Source organism: Cricetulus griseus, assembly GCF_003668045.3.
Source record: "Cricetulus griseus strain 17A/GY chromosome 1 unlocalized genomic scaffold, alternate assembly CriGri-PICRH-1.0 chr1_0, whole genome shotgun sequence".
Classification (NCBI taxonomy): Eukaryota; Metazoa; Chordata; class Mammalia; order Rodentia; family Cricetidae; genus Cricetulus; species Cricetulus griseus.
Genome location: NW_023276806.1, coordinates 95,988,098 through 96,014,973, shown reverse-complemented (window position 1 = coordinate 96,014,973; position 26,876 = coordinate 95,988,098). Strand labels below are relative to the sequence as shown.

At 42.3% G+C, this 26,876-nt stretch overlaps 1 protein-coding gene across 1 annotated transcript; it reads left to right on the top strand.

The window, feature by feature from the left end:
- The first annotated feature begins 214 nt into the window (after positions 1 to 214).
- Ccdc169 (coiled-coil domain containing 169) lies at positions 215 to 26,530 on the top strand. The gene is made up of 8 exons (XM_027394921.2): positions 215 to 297; positions 2,386 to 2,465; positions 8,355 to 8,465; positions 8,546 to 8,586; positions 12,663 to 12,761; positions 12,964 to 13,017; positions 18,446 to 18,522; positions 26,431 to 26,530. Exons 1-8 carry the CDS (start codon positions 215 to 217, stop codon positions 26,528 to 26,530), a joined length of 645 nt encoding a protein of 214 aa, XP_027250722.1.
- Positions 26,531 to 26,876: the final 346 nt, after the last annotated feature.

Below are 26,876 nucleotides of genomic sequence, written 5' to 3'. Positions count from 1 at the left end.
GCATCTGTATCCCAGACACAACCCACTGGGCCAGGCCCACACTGTTTTATTCTAGCTCACACCAGGGCCCGCAGACATAAGCGGACACCCTATGACATCATGCAGTGGCTCCTGGCAACGCATTTTCCTTCAGGGTTCCGAGGCTTCCCCAGGTCTTAAGCTCTAGGTGGTGCGCAGGGGGGGGAAGGGTGCGGGAGGTCTCCAAGCTGCAGCGATGGGAGAGGGCCGCGGAGACACTTTTGAGGGTGTGAGCACAGACCGCCTGAAGCTGGAGCTGCTGGAGGAGATACACATGAAGTGAGTGGGCCATGTGGGCTCCATCTCGCCACTAGGCCTCTGGTGACCTCTAGGGCAGGAGCTCCAATGTGTCTAGGAGGCCCCTGAGTGTGGATGTGGATTAATGCAGGGCTCACAGGGCGCCTCCCAAAGCTGCAGTTCCCAGGGTTCCCAAAAGAGGGCATCAGATCCCCTGAAACTGGAGTTATGGTTGCTTTTGAGCCTCCATGTTGGTGCAGGGAGCCAAATCCGATCCTTAGCAGGAGTAGCCAGAGCTCTTAACCGCTGAGCCATCTTGTACGGCCCCTATTTATCTTTTTGTTTAGTGGAAGCCAAGAGAATACAAGTGAGTTGTCCTGCTTTTGTACATCAAGTGCAGATAAATTGTCTGTAATGCTGAAGAAAATATGTGACTAGTTTTGATGGTTCCACTAAGTTCATATTTTCTGTTCCTTTTGAAGAACTTCAGAAACCTGGACACTAAGTGGGGGTGGTAGCATAAATGCCTTTAATTACAGCACTTGGGAGGTAGAGGCAAGAGGATCTCTGTGAGTTTGAGGCCATGCTGGTCTACAAAGCTACACAGAGAAACCCTGTCTCAACAAACAAACAAAAGAAATCTGGACACTTCTGTAGAGATGGGCTCTGAAACACACTATGCTGTTGCGTGTGGTGCAGGTGAGGAGGTTGGGGCTTGGGGCTTGTGACACAAGGTCAGAGTTCTACCATGGGACTCTATCCTGTCTCTTAAATGCAGAGAGAGAGTGTGTGTGTGGGGGGGTTATACCCAGGCTTGGTGACAAACTCTTGTAAACCAGGGACTCAGAATAATAGGTGAGGGGCTGGAGGTCAGTGGGCACACGGCACATACTGAGCTGAGGATGTAGCTCTGCAGATGAACTCCTGAGTAGCACACACAGGCCCTGGAATCAGTCCTTAGTATGGGGGAAAATAATGCCGCATTTCATCTTAGGACCTCGAATATTCTGAGTGTTTTTTTTTTAAATCTCCATATATTTTTAATTTATTTATTTTACTTCCCAGCCGCAGTTCCCCTCCCTCCTCTCCTCCCAGTCTCTTACGCTGAGTATGAGCCCTGCAGCTCTTTCCCAGCTGCACTCTGATCACAGGGATAATCGCCTGTTTCTTGGTCTTGTACCAAATACCAAACTGAGAGCATTCTGGGTACAGATTCTGTGTGTTTCTGAGGCAGTCAAGGTGCAGAACAAGTCTTCGAGAAGTCACATCTCAGCTCTGTCACCCAGTAACTATAGACCCCTGGCCTAGCTTCTTAGCCCAGCCAGTTCAGTCAGCATTCAGGACATTGGCTGCCATCCCTGTGTACATGTTCACTGAACTGTGCATTTTTGTTTTGTTTTACATTCATTGTGTGTATTTGGCAGGGGTTGTGTGTGTGTCACAGTGCACAGGTGCAGGTCTGAGGACAACTTGGTTCCCTCCTCCACCATATGGATTCCAGGGATCAAACTCAGGTTTGCAGACTTTGTAGCAAGCACCTTCAGCCACTGAGGCCTCTTGCCAGCCCTGTGCTGTCTTTGGAGTGGAGCCCATTCAGCACGATGGGCATTCGGAAAAATTCACTGGACAAACAATTCTCTCATCACACTGCATTGTGCTAACCTGCTGCTCACTCATGTCCTAAATGACCTGAGGTGCTTTTGACTTTTGAAATTGTTCTCTGTGTGTGTTGTTAGTGCCTCCCACATCTGTGTTTGAGGTTACTTGCTGTTATCTATACCATAGCCATTCCTCATGCTGATATTTAGCTGGATTCTAAGAAGCATGTAATAGCATCATTGGGACCATATTCGAGTGTAGACAAACACTGGTTACTGAGGGATTCTAGAGTTTGGTGCATTTTAACTCCTAGAACTGACTAGTAATCAGCTTTCATTTTCACAACAGCTGTTTCTCAATTGTGCCTCCAGTAAATGGTCTTTCACAATAATTTGGTCCTGAACTATGGGTGGGTTGCTATACATTCATTTTCTTATGTTGTCTTTTATTGGATTATTATTACCCAAAATCTATGCATTAGTTTTCTCAAGTCTTTTATTGAATTATTAACAAAAATCTTTCTAATAACAGGGATGTTGTGCAGCTCTCGATGCTTGAAATACGGCATAAGATAGCAGAGCTGGAGGCCAGCGTCAACAGTGAGCATGCAGGTACACAGTAAATGTTTCCATGTGGGACTCATATGCCTCGTGGCTATTGTGGGTGAAATGGCACATACTGGGTAATAGTACCAAGATTTTGATGTGACCTGTGTGATGGCATGTAGTATTTCAGCCATTTGCAAAATATACTTCACTGGCCTGGAGAGATGGTTCAGCAGCTAAGGTACTTCCTGCTCTTGAGGAGGACTCAAGTTTAGCTCATAGTACCCACATGGGGCAGCTTCAACCACCCGTAACAATAGTTCCAAGGGATTGAACAGCTTCTTGAGGCCTCCCCATGTACCTTCATGAACATGGAATATACGTACACAAAGCACACGCATGCATATATAAATTAAAATGCATGTAGTTTGCCATGGGTGTCCTAAACACAAGGTCATTTAGGGAGAATGTTGAGTACCAGGAGTGGGACACAGGCCGCAGTGAGAGGCTGAGGGTCATGAGGAGACACATTGTGAAGATGGCTGGTACATGAATGAGTCTGCATTTATCCTGAAGGCAGCATTAAAGCTTGGATTTTATTACTGTGTCAACCTTCTAAGGTTATGACAACTGTGGTCACACTCAGCTTGGGAGTAATTCCCATGTGCTCTCCAGTCCTCAGAATACCAGCACCTGTCTCCCCTGCTTGTTTTCTTCCAGAAAGAAAGACCAATGCCCCAAAGACACTTCCACCAAAGAAGCTTCACACTTAACTATATCTGGCTCCCCATCACCCATCCTGCTCCTGCGTGGCCTGGCCCAGCTCCCTTAACTCTTCACTATGTGTAATTCCCATCTACTCTCACTGGTCAACTACAGAGCTGGGCCCCATCCTTCATCTTCTTTCCTTTCTGTCCCAGTCATCCCCAGTCTGTGCTGAGTTGCCGAATTCACTTCATCTGAGGGACAACACAGACTTCTTTTGATCCATTTTTTTCTCTTCAGCTGACTTCCCCTACAGTGCAGCAACAGCTACAAAACTAGTACTTTTCTCTGTGTGTCCTACTTTCTTATCTCTCTCTTATTTAATCTAATCTGTCTTGTAAATGCGTTAATTTACAGGTGAGAGAGCAATCAAACACAACCAGTTTCAAAACAGGCCTCTTGAAGCCCCTTGGCATTGGCCCATACATGCAGAAAATAAGGTTTCCAGTAGTAGCTGAATCTGAATTTCATTTCAGGCCTCAGGAACAAGCCAATAGGAAAGACATTGGCTCCTGGGTTTTTTGTTTTGTTTTGTTTTTTCATCTGGAGACAGGAACTTTGGCTTCCTGAGACTTGCAGACACTTCCCCTGTAAAGGGGTGGAGGTGGGAAATGAACCAGGTTTAATCAGAGAGTTCCCGAGTGCCTCATTCACAGTTGCCTTCACTAGTCAGGAAATCAGCCTCCAGTCACGAGGACCTCCTCTTCCGGGGTCACTAGTGATGCTGTGCTCAAGTTAAGCAGTCCTTGGGTGTCTTCACCCTGGGTCTGTGTCCAGCATTGATCAGAAATTTATCTTTGAAACACTCTGTCCTCTTGGCCTCTGGGGTGTGAATCTATCTCACTCTGTCTTCCTATGTACTGGGCAGTTAACATTTCTCATGATCCAGATTTCTAAAACCAAGACTTGGAATGCCCTAGCGTTCAGTCCTTTCTTCTCTAAAATGTGTAGCAAGTGTTGGGTAATCGCTGTGAAAGCAGCACTGACTGAGATTGAGTCAGCTGTGAGGTGATTTGGCTGGGGAATTTACAGGTGCGTGACTATGAACAAATTACTTAAGTCTTCTTTCCCTCCACATACTGGAAAAAAAAAATCACCCATAGGGTTGAGAACTCGATGGCTTCAGCTATGTGCATATAGTTCTTATCCTCTATTCTAATGGTTCTCAGTCTGTGGGTCATGACCCCTTTGGGGCCCCTTATCAGATATTTACATTACAATTCATAACAGTAGCAAAAGTACTTATGAAGCAGCAATGAAAATAAATTTATGGTTGGGGGTCACCACAACATGAGGAATTGTATTAAAGGTTGAGAACCACTGCTCTATTCTATTCTATGGTTCCATGGTCAACATGTCTGGTTTCATGACAGTCTTCGAGAGTTGTATAGTATAATTTGAGACCATATCTTACACCTACAACTTTACTCTTTCCACTTAAAATCGCTGTGGTTTGGGGCTATTTTGCGCTTCTATGTGAATTTTTTTATTATTTACTTATGTAAAGAATTTCCATGGGATTGTGTTGAGTCTCCAGATTGTTTTTATAATATGAAGTTTTATAATATTCTGCCCATTATGAGTGCCAGAAGACTTATGGTGTCTCTTCAATTTTGGTCCTAAAGCTTTCATCGTAGCAGTCTTTCACCTCCTACTTATATTCATCCCTAGGAATGAAGCTATTGTGAATTTTTAAAAAAGATTTTATTTATTTATTATGTATACATCATTCTGCTTCCTTGTATACCTACACACCAGAAGAGGGCATCAGATCTCATAACGGATGGTTGTGAGCCACCATGTGGTTGCTGGGAATTGAACTCAGGACCTTTGGAAGTGCAGTCGGTGCTCTTAACCTCTGAGCCATCTCTCCAGCCCTATTGTGAATTTTTTAACTGATTTATTTTTCACCAAGTTCATTTACCACTAATTAGAAATTTCATTAATTTTCATCTGTTGATTTTGTATCCAGCTATTGGTGAAGCGTTTTTTGTGTCTGGGAGTTCTGAGGAGTCTGTAGCGTCCTTTAAGTCTAGGATCCTATCAGTGACTGCTTGACTTCTTCCTTGCTTCTCTGAGTCTTTCACATTTTTCTTTCCTCTTGGTGTTCCAGCCAGGGCTTTGAGCCCTTGTTAAATAAAAATAGAGGGAGGGGGAGAGAGAGGGAGGGAGCTATCTGTGCTTTCAGTTTTTCTGCATCCAGCACAATGTTAGCTGTGGCCTTTATTGTGTTGAGAAATGCTCTGTCTATTGGTAGTCTCTTTGGTGCTGTGCTGAAGGGACGGTTTGCTTTGTCGAAGCAATGTCTCTATTGTGATGATCATGTGATTTCTATTGTTCTGTCTGGTTGTGTTGTATTACAGTCAATGGTTTGCATATGGTGATAACCATTCATTTCTTACCCCTGAGTCTGATGTGATGTCCTTGACTATGAAGTAAAACCTTGAAATACATTCTCAGCAGATGCCAAGAATGTCACCAGACAACGTCTGAGGGCTCCACAGAATTTACCCCAACTTTCTATACCTGCCTATGGGCACACCAGTATCTTAGGTAAATATCTTAAGCCTTTCTTAGTTTTGTAACTAATTAAATTTTCTGTAAACACACCTGTGGCAAAATGATATTTGGAGCAACTTGAATCCATGTTCCTGGGCTGAGGTCACTCATATTTGGCTAAGAATGAAGCCTCTTATACCCTTTGAATGGAGAGTTGTGTTTTGTATCCACAACAGTATATTATTACACTTATGAATTATACTCATATAAATGAAAAATAAACTATCTGTGGAGCATTCTTGTCTGGCTAGACAGCTTACATTGTGTAAGCTGAGATGGTGCAAATTGAGATAGATGGCTCCAGCTAGGTGGTCAGAAAGAGAATTCCTTCTACTTGGGGTCAGTGGTGTCTCTTGGAAATGTGTTTGGTAATTCAGGGCTTTGCCTTAATCTCCTTCCTGGTGCATATGGTACAGTCACTCTGGGCTTCAGTTTAGGAAAGTATATGTCTGGTGTTGGAAGAAGGGAGGGTATAGATCCTGGTGTTGGAAGATGGGAGGGTGTGGATTCTGGTGTTGGAAGATGGGAGGGTGTGCATCCTGGTGTTGGAAGATGGAGGGTGTGGATCCTGGTGTTAGAAGAAGGGAGGGTGTGGATCCTGGTGTTGGAAGATGGGAGGCTGTGGATCCTGGTATTGGAAGATGGGAGGGTGTGGATCCTGGTGTTGGAAGAAGGGAGGGTGTGGATCCTGGTGTTGGAAGATGGGAGGGTGTGGATCCTGGTATTGGAAGATGGGAGGGTGTGGATCCTGGTGTTGGAAGAAGGGAGGGTGTGGATCCTGGTGTTGGAAGATGGGAGGGTGTGGATCCTGGTGTTGGAAGATGGGAGGGTGTGGATCCTGGTGTTGGAAGATGGGAGGGTGTGCATCCTGGTGTTGGAAGCCTGTCCCTAGCAGTGTAGGTCTGGGGTGGGGTCCACCCTGACAGGGTCCAGTCTGTAGTGGTGTTTTCTGTTTCACTCATTCTCCTCAGACTCCAGCATTGTCAGATTGCAAGTTTCATCTCAGATGTGCTGAATAGAAGTCAAAACACAAGTCATTGCTTTTCACTCTATCTACAAAGTCAAACTTCAAGGTTCTGGGCCTGGGAGCTTTCAACTCTATCCTGTGTTCGCCTACTCTCCATTCTCCAGTACTGAGTGCTTTGGCCTTAGTAGCCAAAGGGTTTTAGTGGAAAAAACAAACTTCTTGAAGTATAAAAGAAAATACCTAAATATAGTGCTACTGTAGCTGATTAACTAAAAGGAGATACTTTTAGTCATATAAAACTGTGTCTAGCTCCAGTTACATCATCTCTTAGCTCAACATTTACATTTGTTTGTTTGTTTTTGACACAGAGTCTGCTGCATAGCCCTGGCTGGTCTGCTACTCCCAGTGTATCAGGCCTAGCCTCAGGCCTGCCGCAGGTCCCTCAGGCTCCCAAGTGCAGGGTTACAAATGTGTGCCATCATGGCCAGCATTCGCTCTAACATTCTGAGAATGCCGCACAGCCTTTCTGAACCTTGATTCACTCATTTGTAGAATGACTAAGTTTAAAATATGAGCACTGCAGTTTTCAGTGTCAAAACCACATAGGTGGTGAGACTGGCTTGGACACTGACTGGATAATGGTGCTGTGTGTTAGGGTGTTGTGTGTATGTCTCAAGGAAATAAATGGGTTCCTGATACTCCCTACGTAGAATATAAGAAAACAGGAAGTGAAGGATAAATGGGGGTGGTGGTGGCTGAGAACAAGGAACAAGAGATGCAGGAGGCACCAAAGCTGTGCCGAGTTCCGTGACAGATGAGGGTGGATCTAATCCCTGCAGTCCAGGAAATCTTATGAGATAAATACTTCAAAATGATCTTTTCTAGATTACTTGTATTACTAATGAAGTCAGTACCAAAGTAAATTTGAATTGGTCCATATTTTATTGAGAATGTATGTGTGTGCATGTCAGTGCTGGAGTAGGTGTAGGTGCATATGTATTATGTGTGCATGTGAGGGATAAAGGCCAATATCTTTGGCTTCTTTGATCACGCATCTTTATTTTTACAGGAGCATTGTCACCGTACAGCAGACAATATTCATTTATTTAGTTTTGGTTTTGGGGACTTTTTGGTTTTTTTCAAGACAGGGTTTCTCTGTGTAACAGTTCTGTCTATCCTGGAACTAGCTCTTGTAGACCAGGCTGGACTCAAACTCACAGAGATCCTCCTGCCTCTGCCTCCCAAGTGCAGGGATTAAAGGTGTGCACCAATGCCCAACACATCTTCTTTATTTGCCAATTTTTTAAGACCTCTTACTGAACCCAGAGGTCATAAATTCAGTGAAAACAAAACAAAGCAAAAACAAACAAACAAACAAACAAACAAAAAACCTGTTTGAAAGATAAAAGTGAATACCTAAATATAGTGCTCTTGTAGCTGACATGGCCTGCCTGTCCCTGCCCCTCCCCCAGCTCTGTGGTTACAGAAGCCCACCTCTGTCCTTGTCATTTTTATGTGTGTGCTGACATCTGAACTAGGTCCTCTATACTGCACATCAGACACTTTATGGCCTGAACTGTCTCCAAGCCCTGATTCATATTATTTTAAGGAAGAAATAAGTGGCATTGGTATGATCTTGTGCACCCCCCTTCCCTTTTCATCAGGCAATGAATGGAAAACCAGGTATGAGACCCAGATGGAGCTGAATGACCAATTGGAAAAGCAAATCGTGTCTCTGAAAGAGAAAATGGAAAAGGTCCGTGGAAATCCTTCAGGTACACAAGCTGCAGTCCATGTGCGGAGGAGCTGGGTAGAAGCTATGAAAATATCAATTGTTCTTTTTGTTCCTTTGCAGACAGACTATCTTCCATTCGTGTCTATGAAAGAATGCCATTGGTAAGTAGAGGGTGGCTAATTGAAAAGAATCATCTAGGGAACGGCATCCAGAAGTGTAAAGACTGATGCCAAACCTGAATAAAGCTCAGGGGAGCTGGACAAGGACCAAGGCCTTGGGCTAGCATGGAATGCAGGGGAAAACAGCCTGGCTGACTGGGGACTTGAATGCACCTGCCTCACACTATCTGAAGAAGCCTGTTGAACACCAAGTACCATCTTCTACATATCTAAAATGTGTTCCTTCTGTTTCCACATTAACCCAAGACACATAGACAGAGTTGTGTGCACAAGTACACACAAAAGCAGAAGAGCAACCAAGGTTGCCCTATGACAACATAAAACTTCCCTAGGCCCTTCTTCTCAATGTTGCCCTAACAGCCTTTCCCAATTTAATGCTCCTTTTCATCCCCGATAAGTTCAGTCCACATATTTTGTCCTTTGTAGAGTGTGTGTACTCTTCTACTCTTGTGAATTCATCCCTGAAAAAGTAGAAAAGCTCCCAGACATGACTCATGCTGAGTCCTTGCGGCTGAGAGACAGATTTTCTGAATTTTTACTTGAAAAATAACTCAGACAAAAGCATGCTGAAAGAAAAACAGATACTTTGGAGGCAGGGGAAGAATATTAATAAAATACTTAACTGAATTTGTAGGATTCAAAATTGTAACAGTATTCGTCTTTAATTAAACATACAAGGTACAAAATGAATCTGCTATTCTTTATCTCAGTCTCAAGATACCAAGTGAGATGAAGCCAAAAGTCCCTTACTCACTTGGCATTTGGTATTTCACTTGGCATTGAGTGCAGAGAGGCAGGCCACCCTGCCTGAGATGGAGCCAGTCTTACCTTACCTTCTGCCATTCCTCCACAGTCTAACTGCTCATCAGAACTAACAAGCATGTTTTGAGCAGCTCCAGGCAGAGCACTGTGGGCACTCAAAGCTTTCTCCGGACCTGAGGACATAGGGATGTTTTTCATTGAGTAACTGCCATCCCTTAGTGAACAATATAGGGAAATTTCACATTTTCTGTTAATGGAAAATGAGGAGAAATTAGTCTGTTTGCCTACATTTCTGTTATCTCTGACCTGGAAGTATTCATGCCTTAGAAGGTCAGGAAAATAACCCTCCCTCCTCTTTCTGAAATGGGAAAACCCTTGTTTTTCTCCTCCGTGGTGGCTCACATCGCCTTCTTGTGGCACTTTTAGATATGACTGCTACAACTATTGTAAGTGCCCTTCCTTAGTTACAGGTAGACTTTGAATAGGACCTGTGAGGTGTGACCTGTAAAATACTCCCTACAGAAGCAAAATCTCTGGTCACCTGGTTCTTCATGCCTGGAACCTGCCTTCAGAAAGAGTCTGTAGCTCACATAAGAAACATTTAATGTTTAAGTCATTCTTCTTAGTAACAGTAGTTTTCTGAGCAGCAGGGATTGGGAATCTAGCAAGGAACAAGGAAGAGGCCTTGTTCATGGGAGTATCTCACCAAGGACTGAGCAGCAAGCACCAAGATCTGGGTGATGTTGATCCAGTCCCAAGATCACAAGAGGATGGAAGGCATTGGATTCCCTGCAACCGGAATTCTAAGCAGTTGTGAGCCTCCTGGCATGGGTTCTGGGAACCAAAAGTGTCATCTACACGAGCACAGAGTTTTTAACTGCCAAATCTCTCTCCAGCCCCCAGTTTCAGACTCAGTCTCTGTTATGGATCATCGGTCTTTAGGTACATCCCTTGCAGACATGCTCACAAAGTTGATGTCTACTGATGCTTGTTTGAACTCTTGCTTTTTGGACTCTTTGAGAGTCTTTTGAGGGGTCTGCTTCCCAGATCCCAAATAAACCACACACGGAGATTTAGTTATGAGTGCCGGCCTTAGCTTGGCTTATTTCTAGCCAGCTTTTCTTAACTTAAATCAACCCGTCTACCTTTTCCCTCTGGGCTTTTATCTTTCTCTATTCCTGTATACCTTACTTTTACTCTTACTCGGTGGCTGGGTGGCTAGGTGGCTGGGTGGCTGGGTAGCTGGGTAGCTGGGTAGCTGGGTGGCTGGCCCCTGCCGTCCTCCTCTCCCTGTTTTCTCTTTGCGCCTTCTTCCTTGTCTCTCCTTCTATTTATTCTCTATGCCTGCCAGCCCCACCTATCCTTGCTCCTGCCTTGCTATTGGCTGTTCAGCTCTTTATTAGACCATCAGGTGTTTTAGACAGACAAAAGAATCACAGCTTCACAGAGTTAAACAAAAGCAGCATAAACAAATAACACACACCTGAAAATAACCTACCACAGATGGAAGTTAGTTTGAATGCTAACTTTGTTTCTACAGTCCTATTGACACCCAAATTTATATTTTGTATAAAGTATATTAAGTTGATGTGACAAGTATACTATAAAAATATTAATGAAGGGATCTTGGATTCTGAAAAGCAGGATATAGAACACCCATTATCTGCCTGGCTGTGGAAGGCCTGTGTTCAACGCATGCACCCCCTAATTTGCATTCTCACCAAAAGAGAAAGACAGTTTACTTGTAGGCAGGTGCATGGCTTCAAACCAGAGAGAAATGATTCAGGATAGTCCACAAGGGGGCACTTGTAATCTCAGTGTGAAGATTTTCTTTTCAGAGCTGGTGTTGTCTGTGACTGGCGTTAACTAAGTCCTATTGTCATTTTTCTCTCTTAAAATCTCCCGTGGGATGTTCTAACTTGTAGCTCCCCATCCCTGCCTATTATCACTATTGTTTATTTCTTTAGCGCAGCAATTAACATTAGTTATTTGAGAAAAAATAGGTGACTGGTAGGGCTTCCTTTCTGTCCTGATTGGTATGTATTACACCAACTGGTCAGCCCAGGGGGACAGCTCTGTTCCCAAGGCCTGACCTTGATCCTTGTGCTCTAGCAGTCAGGTTACTATGGGAGCCTCAAGGTGGGAGTTTTGGAAATAGAGTTCTCAGGAGGTTGTACTGCAGCCTGCTTTAGGATGATCAGAGACAGGGAACTGTTGATGAGCAAAATCTGAAGCATGAGACCTGACAACCTTCTTAGGAGCTCTTGAGAAGCCTCTGCCCCACAGTTAGAGAGCGAATGCTGCATGACACAATTGAAGTCCACTCTGTGGAGGCAAGTGAGTGTTCAGGCCAGGTGGGTCTGTTATGTGAAGGAGAGCACCCTGATAGGGATGACAGGAATCCAAGATTGTGATAGTGCCTCTGGAGAGGACCCCTGAGGATGTGACTGCAGAGCCTCCTGCACCTCATAGGCATGAGAGTGGCCTTACCATCAGTGGGTTGGAGCCCACATTACTAGGAAACTAGTGGTTTTGGCCCATCTAAATGATGCATTTTAATCATACATTTCTCTAACTCTTTAGTATGTATAGAGTGATCTTAGTCACCATGATCTGCTTCATCCCCTCTTTAAGGGAGAGAGGAGCCTTCGGTTTTTTCTCTCTGTGGATGCCTGGTGGCAGTTAGTTTGAATGCTAACTGGTAGTTTATACTAGTGTATAACTAGTGTATAAAATAGACATGAAGCATGCAGTTGGCAGAGGATATGTAGTCTTTGTCTGTACCACATCATTGCAGTGGCAGCAATTGTGTGACTGACAACTTCAGTGTGTGTGACCTTAGGAACTGTCTTACCTGGGTTCTGGTTCCATTGGTCAGTTGCACATCTTTGGTCTAATTATGTAACCCTTGTGGCATCAATTTTTTTCTACATCAAACAAAAGACAGGCTACCTCATGATTTAAACCAAATGAAGTCATCTGTGGAAAATACATATGTTCTGATTTCTCATCAGACTTTATCAGCCTTTACCTTTTGCTAGAAACTTGCACACAATGGCACAATTCTGAGTCTTAGTCCAATTTGGGACAACAGGTATAATTTTGGAATAAACCAAGAAGGTTTATTAATAAAGATGATGATTATTTTATGTATTATTACTGTTACTTTAAAAATGCCTAGTGCAGCTCATGAAATCAGTCACATTTGCCTATAGCAGTCATTCTCTGGTGAACATTTTAATGATTATTGTTGCTTAGAGTTACAAGTATATAAAATTCACCATTCATATTTTCAGGAATCTTTAAACACCTTACTTAAACAACTAGAAAAAGAAAAAAGGAGTCTTGAAAGTCAAGTGAAAGACTACGCACTTAAACTTGAGCAGGAATCCAAGGTTGGTTTAACTTATGTACCAATGTTCTTGAAGCTGCCATTTAGTTCTAGTATTTTCAATAAACCGATTTCACAATCATGATGTTTTTGCAAAACTATTTCATGTGATATAAAAAGTAGGAGACATAAAGCCAGACTTAGTAATGTCCCCATAGTGTGTCTATCCCTCTCTCATGTAGGGTTTACCTGTTGTCTTTTAATAGGCGTACCACAGGACCAACAACGAGCGCCGGACGTACATTGCTGAAATGTCTCAGGTAGCTCTTCTTATTGCAAATTCTAAAAGTTTCCAGGGTAACCAAAACAACCCTGTACAATAAAGGAACTTCCGGAGGCATCACCATCCCTGATTTCAAGCTCTATTATAGAGCCATAGTCCTGAAAACAGCTTGGTATTGGCACAAAACTAGACAGATAGACCAATGGAATTGAAATGAAAACCCTGATATTAACCCCACACATATGAACACCTGATTTTTGGCAAAGAAGCTAAAGTTATACAATGGCAAAAAAGAAAGCATCTTCAACAAATGGTGTTGGCATAACTGGATTTGGATATGTAGAAGATTGCAGTTAAATTCATATCTATCACCATGCACAAAACTTAAGTCCAAATGGATCAAAGACCTCTACATAAATAAAGCCACACTGAACCTCCTAGAAGAGAAGGTAAGTGGGACCCTCGAACAAACTGATACAGGAGATTGCTTTCTGAACATAACACCAGTAGCACAAACATTGAGATTGACAATTAATAAATGGGACCTCCTGAAACTGAGAAGCTTCTGTAAGGCAAAGGACACAGTCAGCAAGACAAAACAACCAGCCCACAGAATGGGAAAAGATATTCAGCAACCCCATATCTGACAGAAGGCTGATCACCAAAATATACAATGAACTCAAGAAGCTAGCCACCAAAACACCAAACAATGCAATTAAAAAGTGGAGTGCAGAACTAAATAGAGAATTCTCAACAGATGAATCCAAAATGGCTGAAAGACATTTGAGAAAGTGCCCAACATCCTTAGCAATTAGGGAAATGCAACTCAAAACCACTCTTGAGATACCATCTTACTCGTGTCAGAATGGCTAAAAATCAATAACACCAATGACATTCTATGCTGGAGAGGATGGGGAGAAAGAGGAACTCTCCTCCATTGCTGGTGGGAGTGCAAACTTGTACAGCTTTGGAAATCAGTATGTCGGTTTCTCAGGAAAATGGGAATCAGTCTACCTCAAGATTCAGCAATTCCTCTTTTGGGCATATACCCAAAGAATGCACACTCATACAATTAAGACAAATGTTCAACTATGTTCATAGCAGCATTATTTGTAATAGCCAGAACCTGGAAGCAACCTAGATGCCCCTCAACTGAAGAATGGATAGAGAAAATGTGGTACATTTGCACAATGGAGTACTACTCAGCAGAAAAAAACAATGGAATCTTGAAATTCATAGGCAAATGGATGGAACTAGAAGAAACCATCTTGAGTGAGGTAACCCAATCACAAAAAGATAAGCATGGTATGTACCCACTCATATATGATTTTTAGACATAGAGCAAAGGATTACCAGTCTACAATCCACACTTCCAGAGGAGCTAGGAAACAAGGAGGACCCCAAGAGAAGATTGCATAGTCCCTCGAAGAAGGGCATGGGGACAAGAACCCCTGACCAATGTGACAGCCTGGGGGGTAGAGAGGAAGGAGGTGGGAAGGGAAGAAGGGAGGGGGGAGGAGAACAAGAGGACTGAGACAGGGGAGGAATAGAGGAGGGCAAGAAAGGAGATGCCTTGATAGAGGGAGACAGTACAGGTTTGGAGAGAGGTCTGGCACAAGCAAAATGTTAGGGGATTCACAGGGATGACCCCAATTAAGAAGCCAGGCAGTGATGGAAAGGCTGCCATTGATGCCCTTCTCCTATAATGAGATTGATGCCTACCTTGGTTACCATTCCTAGAGCCTTCATCCAGTTGCTGTTTGAAGCAGAAACAGGCATCCACAGCTAAGCACTGAACCATACTCCTGGAATCCAGTTGTGGAGAGGGAAGAGGGATGAGCAAAGGAGCCAAGATGGGGCTGGAGAAACCCATAGAAACAGTGGACCTGACCTACTGATAGCATGGAGACCCTAGTCATAAAGCTGGGGAAACCACATTGGACCAAACCAAGCCCTCTGAATGTGGGTGCCAGCTAGGAGCCAAGACAGTCTGTGGGATCTCTAACAGTGGAGCCAGTGTTTATTCCTAGAGCACAAATGGACTTTGGGAGCCCATTTCCTATGAAGGGATACTATTGCAGCCCAGATACAGCAAGGAGGGCCTAGGCCCTCCCCCAAATGATATGATGGACTTTGAAGGTTTCTCGGTGGTGGGCCTCACTATCCCTGGGGAGGAGTTAAGGGGTGGGTTGGGGGAGTTGGTGGGGAACATGGGAGGGCAAGGGAATGAGGGAATGGATATGTAAATATGAGTAGTAATTAAAGAATTTAAAAAAAAGAAAAAAAAAGAAAAGCACTGGGGAATTTTACTGAAGGTTCTGTTACTGTTAACTGTGAAACATGGAATATTTCACAACAGGAAAAAAAAGATCATCTTCACCTTAATGCTTTATAACATCATTCAACACACACACACACACACACACACAGAGCTTGATAATGGATGCTTGCAGGCATAATTAATTTATATTAACTTTATTTTGCAATGTGTTTTAAGTTTGGGACATGAATTCAGTTTTCAGTGAAGCCAGACAGACTCTGGGTTTGAATCCAGCTCTTCCTTTACTTGCTGTGTCACCTTTTAAAACTGTGAGTGTATGAATGTGTAAGTGTGTGTGAGTGAGTGTGCACACATGCGTGCACACACATGGTCCACACATGGGCCAGAGCAGGCCACTTGCTGACTTCCATTGCTCTCTGCCTCATGGCCCTGAGACAATCTTCCACTGAGTTCTAAGTTCATCATGTCAGTTAGGGTGCCTGTGTAAAAAGCTCTTGCTCATCTCCTCCTTCCAGCTAGAATTGTAGGTGGGTAGAGCCATGGCTTGCTTTTTGCTTGGATGCTGGGTATTTGAACTGAAGTACTTATGTTTGCAATCTCTGAGCCTTTAGCTCCTGAGACATCTCCCCAGCCCCTACTTGCTATATGACCTTTCTGGACCTTCACTTCTTTCCTTCCCTTGAGGAAGGATCTAATAGCATCAGTCTTCCAGTCTGATGGAGTATTTTAAGAGCTCTGTGTGTGAACAGTAGAGTGACACATGTCTGACACATCAGAGGATCTAAACTCCAGGGACTGGGGGATGCTACCTCTCTGTTCTTTCCTGATCTTTGGAGGCTCTTGCTCTGTGATGGGTTCCTACTTGCCTTCTGGTCTTTCATAGGGAACACATGTGTTTGCTTTACTCAACTGTATGTCTCTGTGGAGGTCAGACAGAATGCCTGACTCTTCCTGTCACCTTATTCTTTATTACAAAGACTATCAAACATTTTCACAACTGATAATAAAAAGCCCATTACTAGAGCAAAGCTCATTCATGTAAAACACCCTTACAGATTTTGTCTAAGGTGAAAAGTAAAAGTCTTGACACTGAAACATCCATTTACCTTTATTTATCTAAAAAGAAAATCACTTAGGCTGACTAATCTTCCTCACTGTGCAGACTCATTGAATGTACAATCAAAGCCAACAGCTTTCCAGGAAGGTGTTAATCCTGTCCCCGGTATAGATGTTAATGAGGATTTCACTCTAGAGTGAATTGTTCATCTTTATCATCAAAGGTGGTTCAGGCCATGCGCAGATTGCAGGGCTTGGGAAGGTTAATGGGTGAATTTTGTTCTTCCCACACAGAATGCATAAGTAATTGATCCTGTGGGAGCTGTGTTTGCCCAGTCTGCTGTTGATACATCTGTAGTGCTCATTCTGGCTGTCTCATTCTCCATCCCTGCGCTCGTCGCCTGATTTGGTCTCTGCTTTCATTGTCTCACCTTCCTGTGATCTCTGTGGGATGAATTTAGACAGATAGAGAGAGCAGTGTAGAGGACAGGCATGGCTTATTGCACAGTAAACGCATTCTCAAGTGGTGTCAGCAGACAATGGACAGAGACCCCGGGCATGACCTACATGCTAGGCAGTCATTGTACTATTTTTCTAAGATCTCTAGAACAAGCAGCTTTTCCTGAGGGACTTTGTCCTGTCCAGGTAATTGACAGGCCTGTTTGGTTCTCTGTTTAGAGGAGGAAGCAATGGTGTGTCTTTGTTCTTTATCAGAAAGCCTCCTGCCATGGAGTACCCTATAAAGATTTAGGACTCCTTCAGCCAAGTTTAGAAGTTCTTATTCATGGCCCTCCAGGCAGCTCAGGTGTCAGGCTCCTTCCAAGGCCAAAGATATGACTTGGGCTCCTTTTCTAGCCAGAAATTAAATTCTGTTTTAGTTCTTGGTTTAAACTTGTTGACTGTGAGGGAGGGTCCAGCAACTGTGTCTTCTAAGTGTGCTAATATCTAAACTGTAACTTAACAACCAGGATGGATGTTTTTTGATTTAAATTGACCCCCCATACACAGGTCTTCCACTTATACACAGTGTAGAGACCCTGTTTCACAAGGACTCACAGATACAAGGAATTATCAAAGAGTGCAGCAGGACTACTTTTCCAGAGTGTTATGGGACCTGACAAACTGAAGTTTTGGTGTTTTTTCTGTTAACACAGAATTTTAGCAGAGGGCACGAGAGAGTTAGATAGAAATGCTTTTGGTTTGCAGATAAGAGACCCGGGTCTCTGTCCAGAAATTCTAAGTTTTCTTTTATTTTACGTGTGTGTGTGTGTGTGTGTGTGTGTGTGTGTGTGTGTGTGTGTGTGTGTGTGTGTGTGTGTGTGTGTGTGTGTGTGTTGTGTGTGTGTTGTATGTGCATGTCCCAAATCTGTGCTCATGTGTGGTGTATGCGTACAAAAGGGTGTATGAGCACAAGTGGAAGCCAGAGGGGGACACTAAGTATCCCACTCTCTGCCTTACTGTGACAGGACCTGTCACTGATCCTGTTAGGCTGGTAGCTGTGACACATGAATCTTCACTGACAGCATCGGGTGGGTTCCCTACTGTTGACATGGTGTCCTGTGTGACACTCCTGGCCCCTCAGATGCTGTTGTTTTTGGTTTCTATCACTGAGTTTCTTCTCTCCACTATTACCCTTGATGGATGAACTCATTCATTCAAGGTTTCAGTGGCCATCTGGAAGTTGATTAAATTGCCTAAGGCATCCATTTGCCTACACTGGAAAAATTACAAAATAGATGCAATGAAAATACTATATTACCTTTCTGCTTTCTCACTATATGTAGTATTCCTTGCCTTTTCTGCCTTGCTGGCAGGCTCTGTATTTTATGTATGTTTTATGTCTACCACAGAAATTGCTAGTGGTCCACATATATAAGTGATTGGTTTTCATAGTTTTTTCTGTATTTAAATTAAAAGTCACATGGACTATGGGGCCGAGAAAGAGTTTGTAAGAAACTTAAAAGGTTAATCCTATTAGAAAATGGCTGAACTTCCTCTCTTAGCTCTTAGCTGCTTCTACACATGCTAAGAGACATGTTGGTGAAAGAAATTGACGGAAAATGGATGATTTTTAACCCAGAAATCAGTTGGTAAGTAGGAAAATAAACATGTTGTTTTTGTATTTCAGGTTTCTGGCTTAAATCAAGTTTCTAAAAAGCAACAGATGGATGCGCTGCCTAGGATGAAAGAGAATCTGGTGAAAACGTACGTCTAGGTAGATCTTCCCGCCCTAGCTAATTATACTCGCACTCAAACAGCATTAATGCAACAGGTGTCCTTTATATTTTGGAAGCTGAGATTCTAGATTTTACAGCAATGTGTAAAAATGCACATGTAAGAGACTCCAGAGAAGTGAGTGGCCTCACACTCCACACACATGAGATTTGAGCTCCCAGAAGCACTGTTAGTCTCCACACTAGGTGACATGTTAAACAAAGGCAGCATAGAACAGAGAGAGTTAAAACTATATTAGCAACATGACAGACACATTTAGTGTCTGCCTTGACCTTTTCAGAGAGGAAACATGCTTGTTGCTATGGACACAGTGCAGTTTAAACTACCCATCCCATGTAAATGAAACCACTTTATGATGAAGAACAAAGGAACTTTTAGGTATTTCTGAGGCTTTATACGAGTGAACTTTCCAGGTCCAGTGAAAAATATGGGATCACCAGATCCTTGTCTATATAACCTTATCCCCCATGTGCGGGAGCATGTTCATATATAACACTGAAAGATTAAACCAATATGTAAGTTAGTTGTAAATTAATCCTGTCCAATCACAGTCAAGACAAGAGGTACTCAAGGGATATGTAATAAGACAGGTTTCTTTGGTAAAGATGGAATGATATAGCCTAATTTTGTCCAGTCCTCAGATGGACTGAAGTATACTTTTTCATTAGTTATTTAAATTACAATTAATTATCTTTACACTCTTTTTATGTATATGTATATAATTTATATTTATATAAAAAGAGGAATAATAGCTGTATGTTATGCATCAATAGCAGCAACAGCTTTTCCAGGTTCTGCAGTCATTTGAACAAAATTGTAGAGACATCCAGCACACTCCATTTAAAACAAAAACAAAAAAAAGTAAAAAACAAAATCCCAGGAAACAGCACAGTTCTGTTACTCTTGTGGCACCTGGCACCATTTTCTTTACACTCTTTAATCATGGTATTATAATGTACTTTAAATATTAAAATTTGACAAAGGACCTTCATGGAAAAAGAATCAAAGCACTGTGTCCGAGAGTCCCAGGACATCTTGGTGGTAAAAGACTCATTGATAAGTCCCAGAACTCGGGACATATTTGTGCTTGAGCTAGAATGTGTCACAGAGAAAAGATACAATTGAAATCCACAAGGGAAAGGGCTCCTGGAATAAAGACTGTGGGAACAAGGTGTCACCTTGTGAGATTCTGTCTAAGCAGACCCCACTGACACACTTAGTCTTTCCAAGAATGAGTTACAATGGCACATTGATAGCACATGAGGCTTTTTATCTCTTGGGAAGGCTCACTGACTGCATAGCATCCAAGGTTTCTGTTGGCCAGGGTCACTCATCTACCTAACTCCTACTACCATTCCAGACTTCAAGAAGATAAGCAGGTGTGACTGACAGTGTAGGCACAGGGTTGCATTGTTACACTGAGGACAAGGCTTTACTAGGGAACTGTTGCCCCTAAGTGCCTTGTGGGTAGCCTTTCCTGCAGACATTATTCCGAGCTTCTATCTCAGCTGTTCTCTGCATAGCCACCATGCATAAGCACCTTTTATTTTTACCTTTACTCTAATCCAAATCTCTTTTTAAAAATATACTACTACAACTTTGAGATTTTCTTTGAAACTGAAGAGGTACTCAGAAAACTAACGGAAGCCTTATTGGCCTCACATTAATGTGCAGATCCATAAGCATCCCCAGACGGTGACTCTTGAGGACGGTTTAGATTTTCATTGACTACTCTTGAGGTTGGCTGTGTCAGAGAGTAAACTCTGAAATTACATCATACCGAGCCTGAAGTCATATTCTGCTGAAGTCATCATACTGAGGGGCCTGCTTCCTGCCACATCTTATCAGGTTTGACTGAAGGATGCCCAAGGAGATCATCAGGGTGCCAGCCCTACCTGCCTTCTTGTGGAGCAGTGGCCATACACATGCTTCCATCTGCTTGTTTGGGGCCTCTGAGCCATAGGTCTGAGCTGAGCCTGAGGTGCTGGTGTAGAGGTGGGTGCCCATGGACTGGGAACTCTCACTCATTCAGTTGCCTTACAATCTTCAGAGCTGCTAATTCCCACCTAGATCCATTCTGTCTGATAAATCTGAGTATTGGAGAGACACTCCACTGAAGGCTGCTGCTTAAGGACCTCTATGGATTACTGAGCTGATGAATGGTCAAGCAGCTGGACCAATAAGGCCTTGGCTGTCTGTAACTCTCAGCAACCCTCGGACCCCACCCAATAGGAACACCTCTATCTTCCGGAGTAGGTATTTGAGTACACGTATGTAGTTGAGACTGCCTTAAAATATTGTCTCTGAGTTACTGATCTGACCATAGAATGTGATACCCTTCTTTTGCTGATTATTCAAATTTGTCATATAACCAACATTTGTGCTAAGCCCCTCACACAGAGTTGACCCCACGTGGCCGATGAACTTAGGAGAAGGTGTCAGCACCATCTCTCACCTGCAGGGGAGAGTGGCAACTGTGAGGCACAGCCAGATCACTGGATTGGGAGCTGGTGGAGTGTGGATTTAGATGGCTGCTTGGGAATGGTGCTCAGTATTCACTTGTATAGATGTCCATACACCTATTCTGTCAACAATTCTACTTCTGAACATAATGGTGCATTTACACCATAAGACCTATATACATGGGATGTCATAGCAGCTTTATCCATGACAATCAAAGGTGGAAAATTCCTAAAATGTTAATCAGGGAATGGATTTTTTTTATGTCTATGCATATACACTATATAAGTAATAGTAATAAAATACCATTTATACAACATTTGGATAATTCTCATAGTCTTCTGTAAAGGAATATGTAAATGTGTTTCCAGTTGCATAAAGTTCAAAGAAGGAGAAGTAAGTGGGTGTAGGAACACAGGATGGTCCTTACATTGGGACTGAGAACTAGGAAGTACAAGAGGGCCTTCCAGTAGGATGCCAGCATTTGATCTATAATCCTGGGGAGAAGTTACTGAAGTGTTAATTTAAGATACTTCCTGGGTCTTTGAGCTTATAGTCTGCACGCTTGTACATGTCACAGTTTGAATGATACTTTAAAAACTCAAGTGCTGTGTCCTTAACATTTGCTCTGTTGACATTCTCATATGTGCTTGTCAACTTGCTTCTGTATCACAGAGGCTGAGGTTATTCACTTCTTTTTTTAAAACAGTTAATTTTGCCTTAGTTTGAAAGGTTGTGGTCAAGGGTTGGTTGCCCTCACTGTGCTCTGCCTGCGTCGAGCAGCAACACTAACCGTTGGTGGTCCAAGGTGGAGCAAAACTGCCACACACAAGGCAGGGAGAAATCGTGAAGAGGAAGGGGCTGCATCTCACTGCTGGCTTCAGAGTTATGTTTCCAGTGGCCCCAAGACTTTGCATCAGACCCAGCCTCCTACAGATCCCACAGCCTCCATCCCACTGGTACTGCCAGGGGTCACATTTAACACATGAACCTTTGGGTCACAGCAACATCCGTATTAGCAATATCAATGTTTGAACACTGGCTGATGATATTGTTTGACACTCGGCATAAATCAGCGTGCCAGAAGAGCTTCAGTTAAGAGAAATTCTATTTAAAACACCATTCAAAAAGAGATTCTGCTCAGTTGAATATTACCAATGATTCCAGTTCAGTTGATTCCAACTTCATGAATTGTGACTGTAAATGAACAAGATCTCTCCATCTCACTGAAAGACCTATGCTAAAGATCTCTGCATATAGAGTTTATAAAGGATCGCTAAGGTAGCTAAGGGAAATACTCTTTAGAAATAGGTTTGGAAGTTACTCCCAAAATTCTACAAAGCTGATAGGTAACATTGGACTATGGTTCATGGAATAAATTAACTGTGAAAACCAGACTTTGTAAGTAAGGAACTCAAACTGTGATGGATGCCACAGCAACAACTCATCCAAGAACCAACTGTGACATTTCTTTTTCATTTCGAGATACAGCCTCCTTTTTGCTTTCTTGATAAAAGTTTTACATTGAAGGCCCTCAAGGAAGACAGAACAGTCCTTCATGCTCCAGAATAAAAAGCATCTGTGGGACATTAATTGTGGCTCATTGAGGGACAGATTGTTTGTGGAACTTATTTTTGAAACAAGAAGCAGATATAAGAAATACAACCAACGTCTGCAACCTTAAGACAATAATTCAATGAATTATGACAGCATTAAGAAGTTCTAATAGATTCTAGAATGCAGATTCTAGTATACATACCTGATGTAGAAATATTTATAATAGTAAATAAAGTATAGTGTAAAATAATTTGGTAGGGTTACAGATGCCTTGTGTTTATTCATTTTTAGTATTTTCTATGAATTGTACAGTTTTATATTATTTTAATGAGAGTAAAAATGAAGAAAAATTCTGTGATAAGCTAGCTTGTGGAAGTCTCCAAGTTGAAATTAACAGTACATTCAGAATTATTCTTTTAATAAAGCAAGAAGCATGATGGTTAATGAAGTTTTGCACTGACTGGCTTTGGAGCAGACAGAAAATAAGTTTTCCTCTACCACTTATTCAATGGCCTTTATATGAGTAGTTACTCTCAGACTCAGTTTACCCCCTTGTAAAATGGGGATAAAACCTGTACTGAATAGTTGATAGAATTAGAAAGTTTTGATAAATATTCTCAAATTTCATTCCTTTACAATATGTAGTGCATTAGTAACTACAAAGAGTAAGCAAAATAAGAAAGCATCCATTTGTCAAGAGAGAAAAATAAGTAGGAACAATAATTTGAGCTTGCAACAACATCTATGTAACACTGTTATGCTAGAATCATGTATGTAATACCCACATATAAAGTGGTTCCTAAACCTTATTGAGCACAGCTGAACAATATTGTGACCTGTTATTCCCACATATATATTAACATAAAACTGAAGCAATCTGCAGTCACACACAGTAAAGCTAAGTGAGTTTTAGTGTATTTTCCAGGTTGAGTAACAATCACCACTGAATCTAGAACATTCTCCCCCTACAACTCCCAAAGCAGTGTCATCCCTATTAGTAGTCAGTTCTCACCCTCTAGCTCTTGGTGGTCACTAACCTTTCTATTTCTGTGGGGTTTTCCTATTATTATGTCATTTGAGAGTGTGCAGGGTATAGCTCGCCCATTTGGCTTTTGTTCTCAAGATCATCCATGTTGAACACATCCAGATTTATTGTGGTGATTAACTAGCATCCGAGATTTTTATAGACCATTGGTTATCCAATCGTCAGTTGATGGGGATTTGAATTATTTATACATTTCTGATAATGTGAATAATGTTGCTATGGATACTCCTGACAAAGTTTTATATGTGCTCTTTATTTATTTGAATACAAAGTGACAGGCTTCCCTGTGGCATTTTCATATATACTTAGGTTTGAGTAGTCCCTCCATCCCCATCCTCTCCTCTCTTCCATCTCTCTGCACCCTCTGTTGTAGTCTTCTAACCTTTTTCCACTTTCATTCCCTCCCACTCTTCTCCCTTAAAACTACCTTGTCACGAAAGACCTCTGTTAAGTTTCTTGGCATCCACACTATCTTTTCCCAGATAAACACACATAAAAACTAGGAGCTGAGATGCATATAGAAGGAGCATGTGGCACTTGTCTTCTAGTCCTGCATTACCTCTTTTTAATATTTTTCCATTTCCATCTAAGTTTCATTTTATCAAGTTTCAATTTAATCATGGATGATTAAATTTTCATTGTGTATATGTTCCACATTTCCACCATTGGTCTATTAACAGACATCTAGTCTGACTCTGTTTCCTTGTTGCTGTGAACAGGGCAGCAGTGAACATAGGTGTGCATGTATCTCTGTCATAGGGTTAGAGTGTGTTAGAGTCTTTTGGTTATGTATCAGAAGTAGCACAACAGATTCATGTGGTAATTCTATTTTAGCCTTTAGAGAAACAACCACACCATTCTCCATATTGGCTGTATCACTTGGTACCTCTGCCAACAACGACTAGGGTTTGTCTTTCCACACATCCCCATCAATGTTTGTCGTCATTAGTTTTCCTGCTGAAAGCCATTCCGACTTGGGTGAGATAGAATCTTGGAGTCATTTTCTTTGTATTTGTCAGATGGACAAAGATGTTGGATAACTTTTGAAATTTTTATGCACCATTTTTTCCTCTTTTGAGAACCAACTATTCAGTTCTGGCCCATTTATTGATTGGCAGTTTTGGGGCTTGGGAGGTTAATATTTGCGTTCCTTTGTATATGCTATATATGAATTCCCTGTCTGAAATATAGTTGGTCAGGACTTGCACCCTTCTGTGGTTCTCTTCACTCCTCTGGTTATCTCCTTGCTGTGCAGAAGGCTTTTAATTTCCTGTGATCCCATTTGCTGCCAGGTTGCTATGCAGAAAATCAATGCCCATGGCTGCATCTTTAAGTGCTGCCCCCACCCCTTTTGGTGTTGATTTTTAAGTATGGCAGTTTCAGCATTTCATGTTTTAAACTGAGGCTCTATTGACAGCTTTGTTTTTCCTCTGTCATTCAAGCTTTATTGTGTATGTATTTTTGGTTATCTTTTCTGTTTCATCAAAACTGGGCACTTTATATAATACCACATAGCCATCTCTCTCCTTCAGGGCTTAAGGCTGCTGTTATGGGGGTGACTTTTTAAAGTTCATTCTGTGAAGTTGGTGTTCTTATGAGTGGCCACTTTATATTCTGCTGGGTTAGCTAAGTGGGTTACCTTATGGTTAACAGCAAAATTTAAAGTTCTTGGAATCAATAACTCCCTTCCTTCCTGGGGGACTCAGCATATGGGTTTGGACAGGCTATACTCAGCCAGGAAAACCACAGTTCTGCCTTTGCTTTCAATTCTGCTCTTGCAGCACCTCAAAGGTAGCCAGAGGTGAGAGTTTAGGTCCTTTTCAAATCTTTCCTGAAGTTTAGTAGTAATCAGCTCAGCCTTTCAACTTTCCTGGTTAGCTTAGTTTTAGATAGTAGTAGCCATGAAATTAAATGATGGCTTCAATTTGTTCCATCAAAGTCTCCAAGAGAAGTGTTCATGCTGGACCATGTCCAGAGAAGGCCAAAGAAGAGTTTTGCAGTCAGTGATTGGCGGCTCCTGTAGTATTTATTGGCGACTGGTTTCACCACAGCTATGGGCTGTTGTTTTCTTGGAGGTAAGGGTTAGGAGTAGGGATAAGGGTAATTAAATTCTGCACAACTCAGTGTTCTCATCAAGTCCCCAACTTTATTTGTTTTATAAATTCTTGAGATTTCCTACAGATTTTTGATTTCTAGAGTTCTAAGGCACTCACTTTGAGCTATTTTAGCTTACTTCTCTTTGCTGTTATGGGGGAGAGAAAAGTTTCCCTGCTTAGAAGGAAACTGGCAGTTCTTTACTTGTCAGTTTGGCTGAGACCACTCTCTAAGATAGATCTGAATAGCACCATAGATGAAGCAGCCTCTGCTGTCTCAAAGAAGAGCATGAAGAAGCCTTAGGTCAGTCAAACAAAATTGCATGGGATCAAAGAACAGAGATTTGTCTACTAGGGTTAGTTTATTGTCCCTATTATCTTTCTTGCCCTTTCCATGTTCTTAACGTTTAATTCAAGTTAAAAAGTAAAAAGCAGATTGGTTCCCTCACCTCTGTCTAGACAGGGCCTTCCAAGGAGAGTGCCTGACAGGAGGCTTCTGCAGCCTCACCCTCTGAGTGCCTTCGTTTGCAGTGGTGGCCCCATAGCTGCAGTGAGATGACACGTGGTTGCCTAAGACTGTGCTGGAGGCAGAACATGTCAATGAAGACTTCCTTCCTCCAGAACGGAGGAGATGGGTCATCCATATGTGCATATATTGGTTTTTTATTATTTTTGCAGACAGTGGTGACAGAAAAATTATGATCAATGCTTATTTTATTTCAGTGGAAGATACAATCCCGTTAATCAGAAGATAATGAATGCCAAGAAAGGACCTGTAAAAAAGGTTTCAAGATCAAACCATCTTCCAAAACTCAACCCGTGATTCCAGAGCTGGGCAGACTTCTATTTTTTCCATCTTTTCTTCATCCAGAATCTTCAGTTTAGGAAGTTGACGTTCAACACATTTCCCAGGGGAGGAAATAGATAAGGAAGAGTGGCTTCTCTCGCTCTTTCAAAAATCAATCCCTCTGTCTGCATAAAAGTCATATGTCTCCAGTGACTCTAAATATCCAATACCCATGCTTGTGGTTCTTACCGTGTCCTAGGAGGGGGCCTGAAGGAAGGCTGATGTCATTCTGATACTGTCAGCAGAGTGTTTCTGATCTGCTCTGATTACACTGCTGTGTGTTTGATTACTAAGTTGGCCAGTAGCTAAAATTTTACATAGA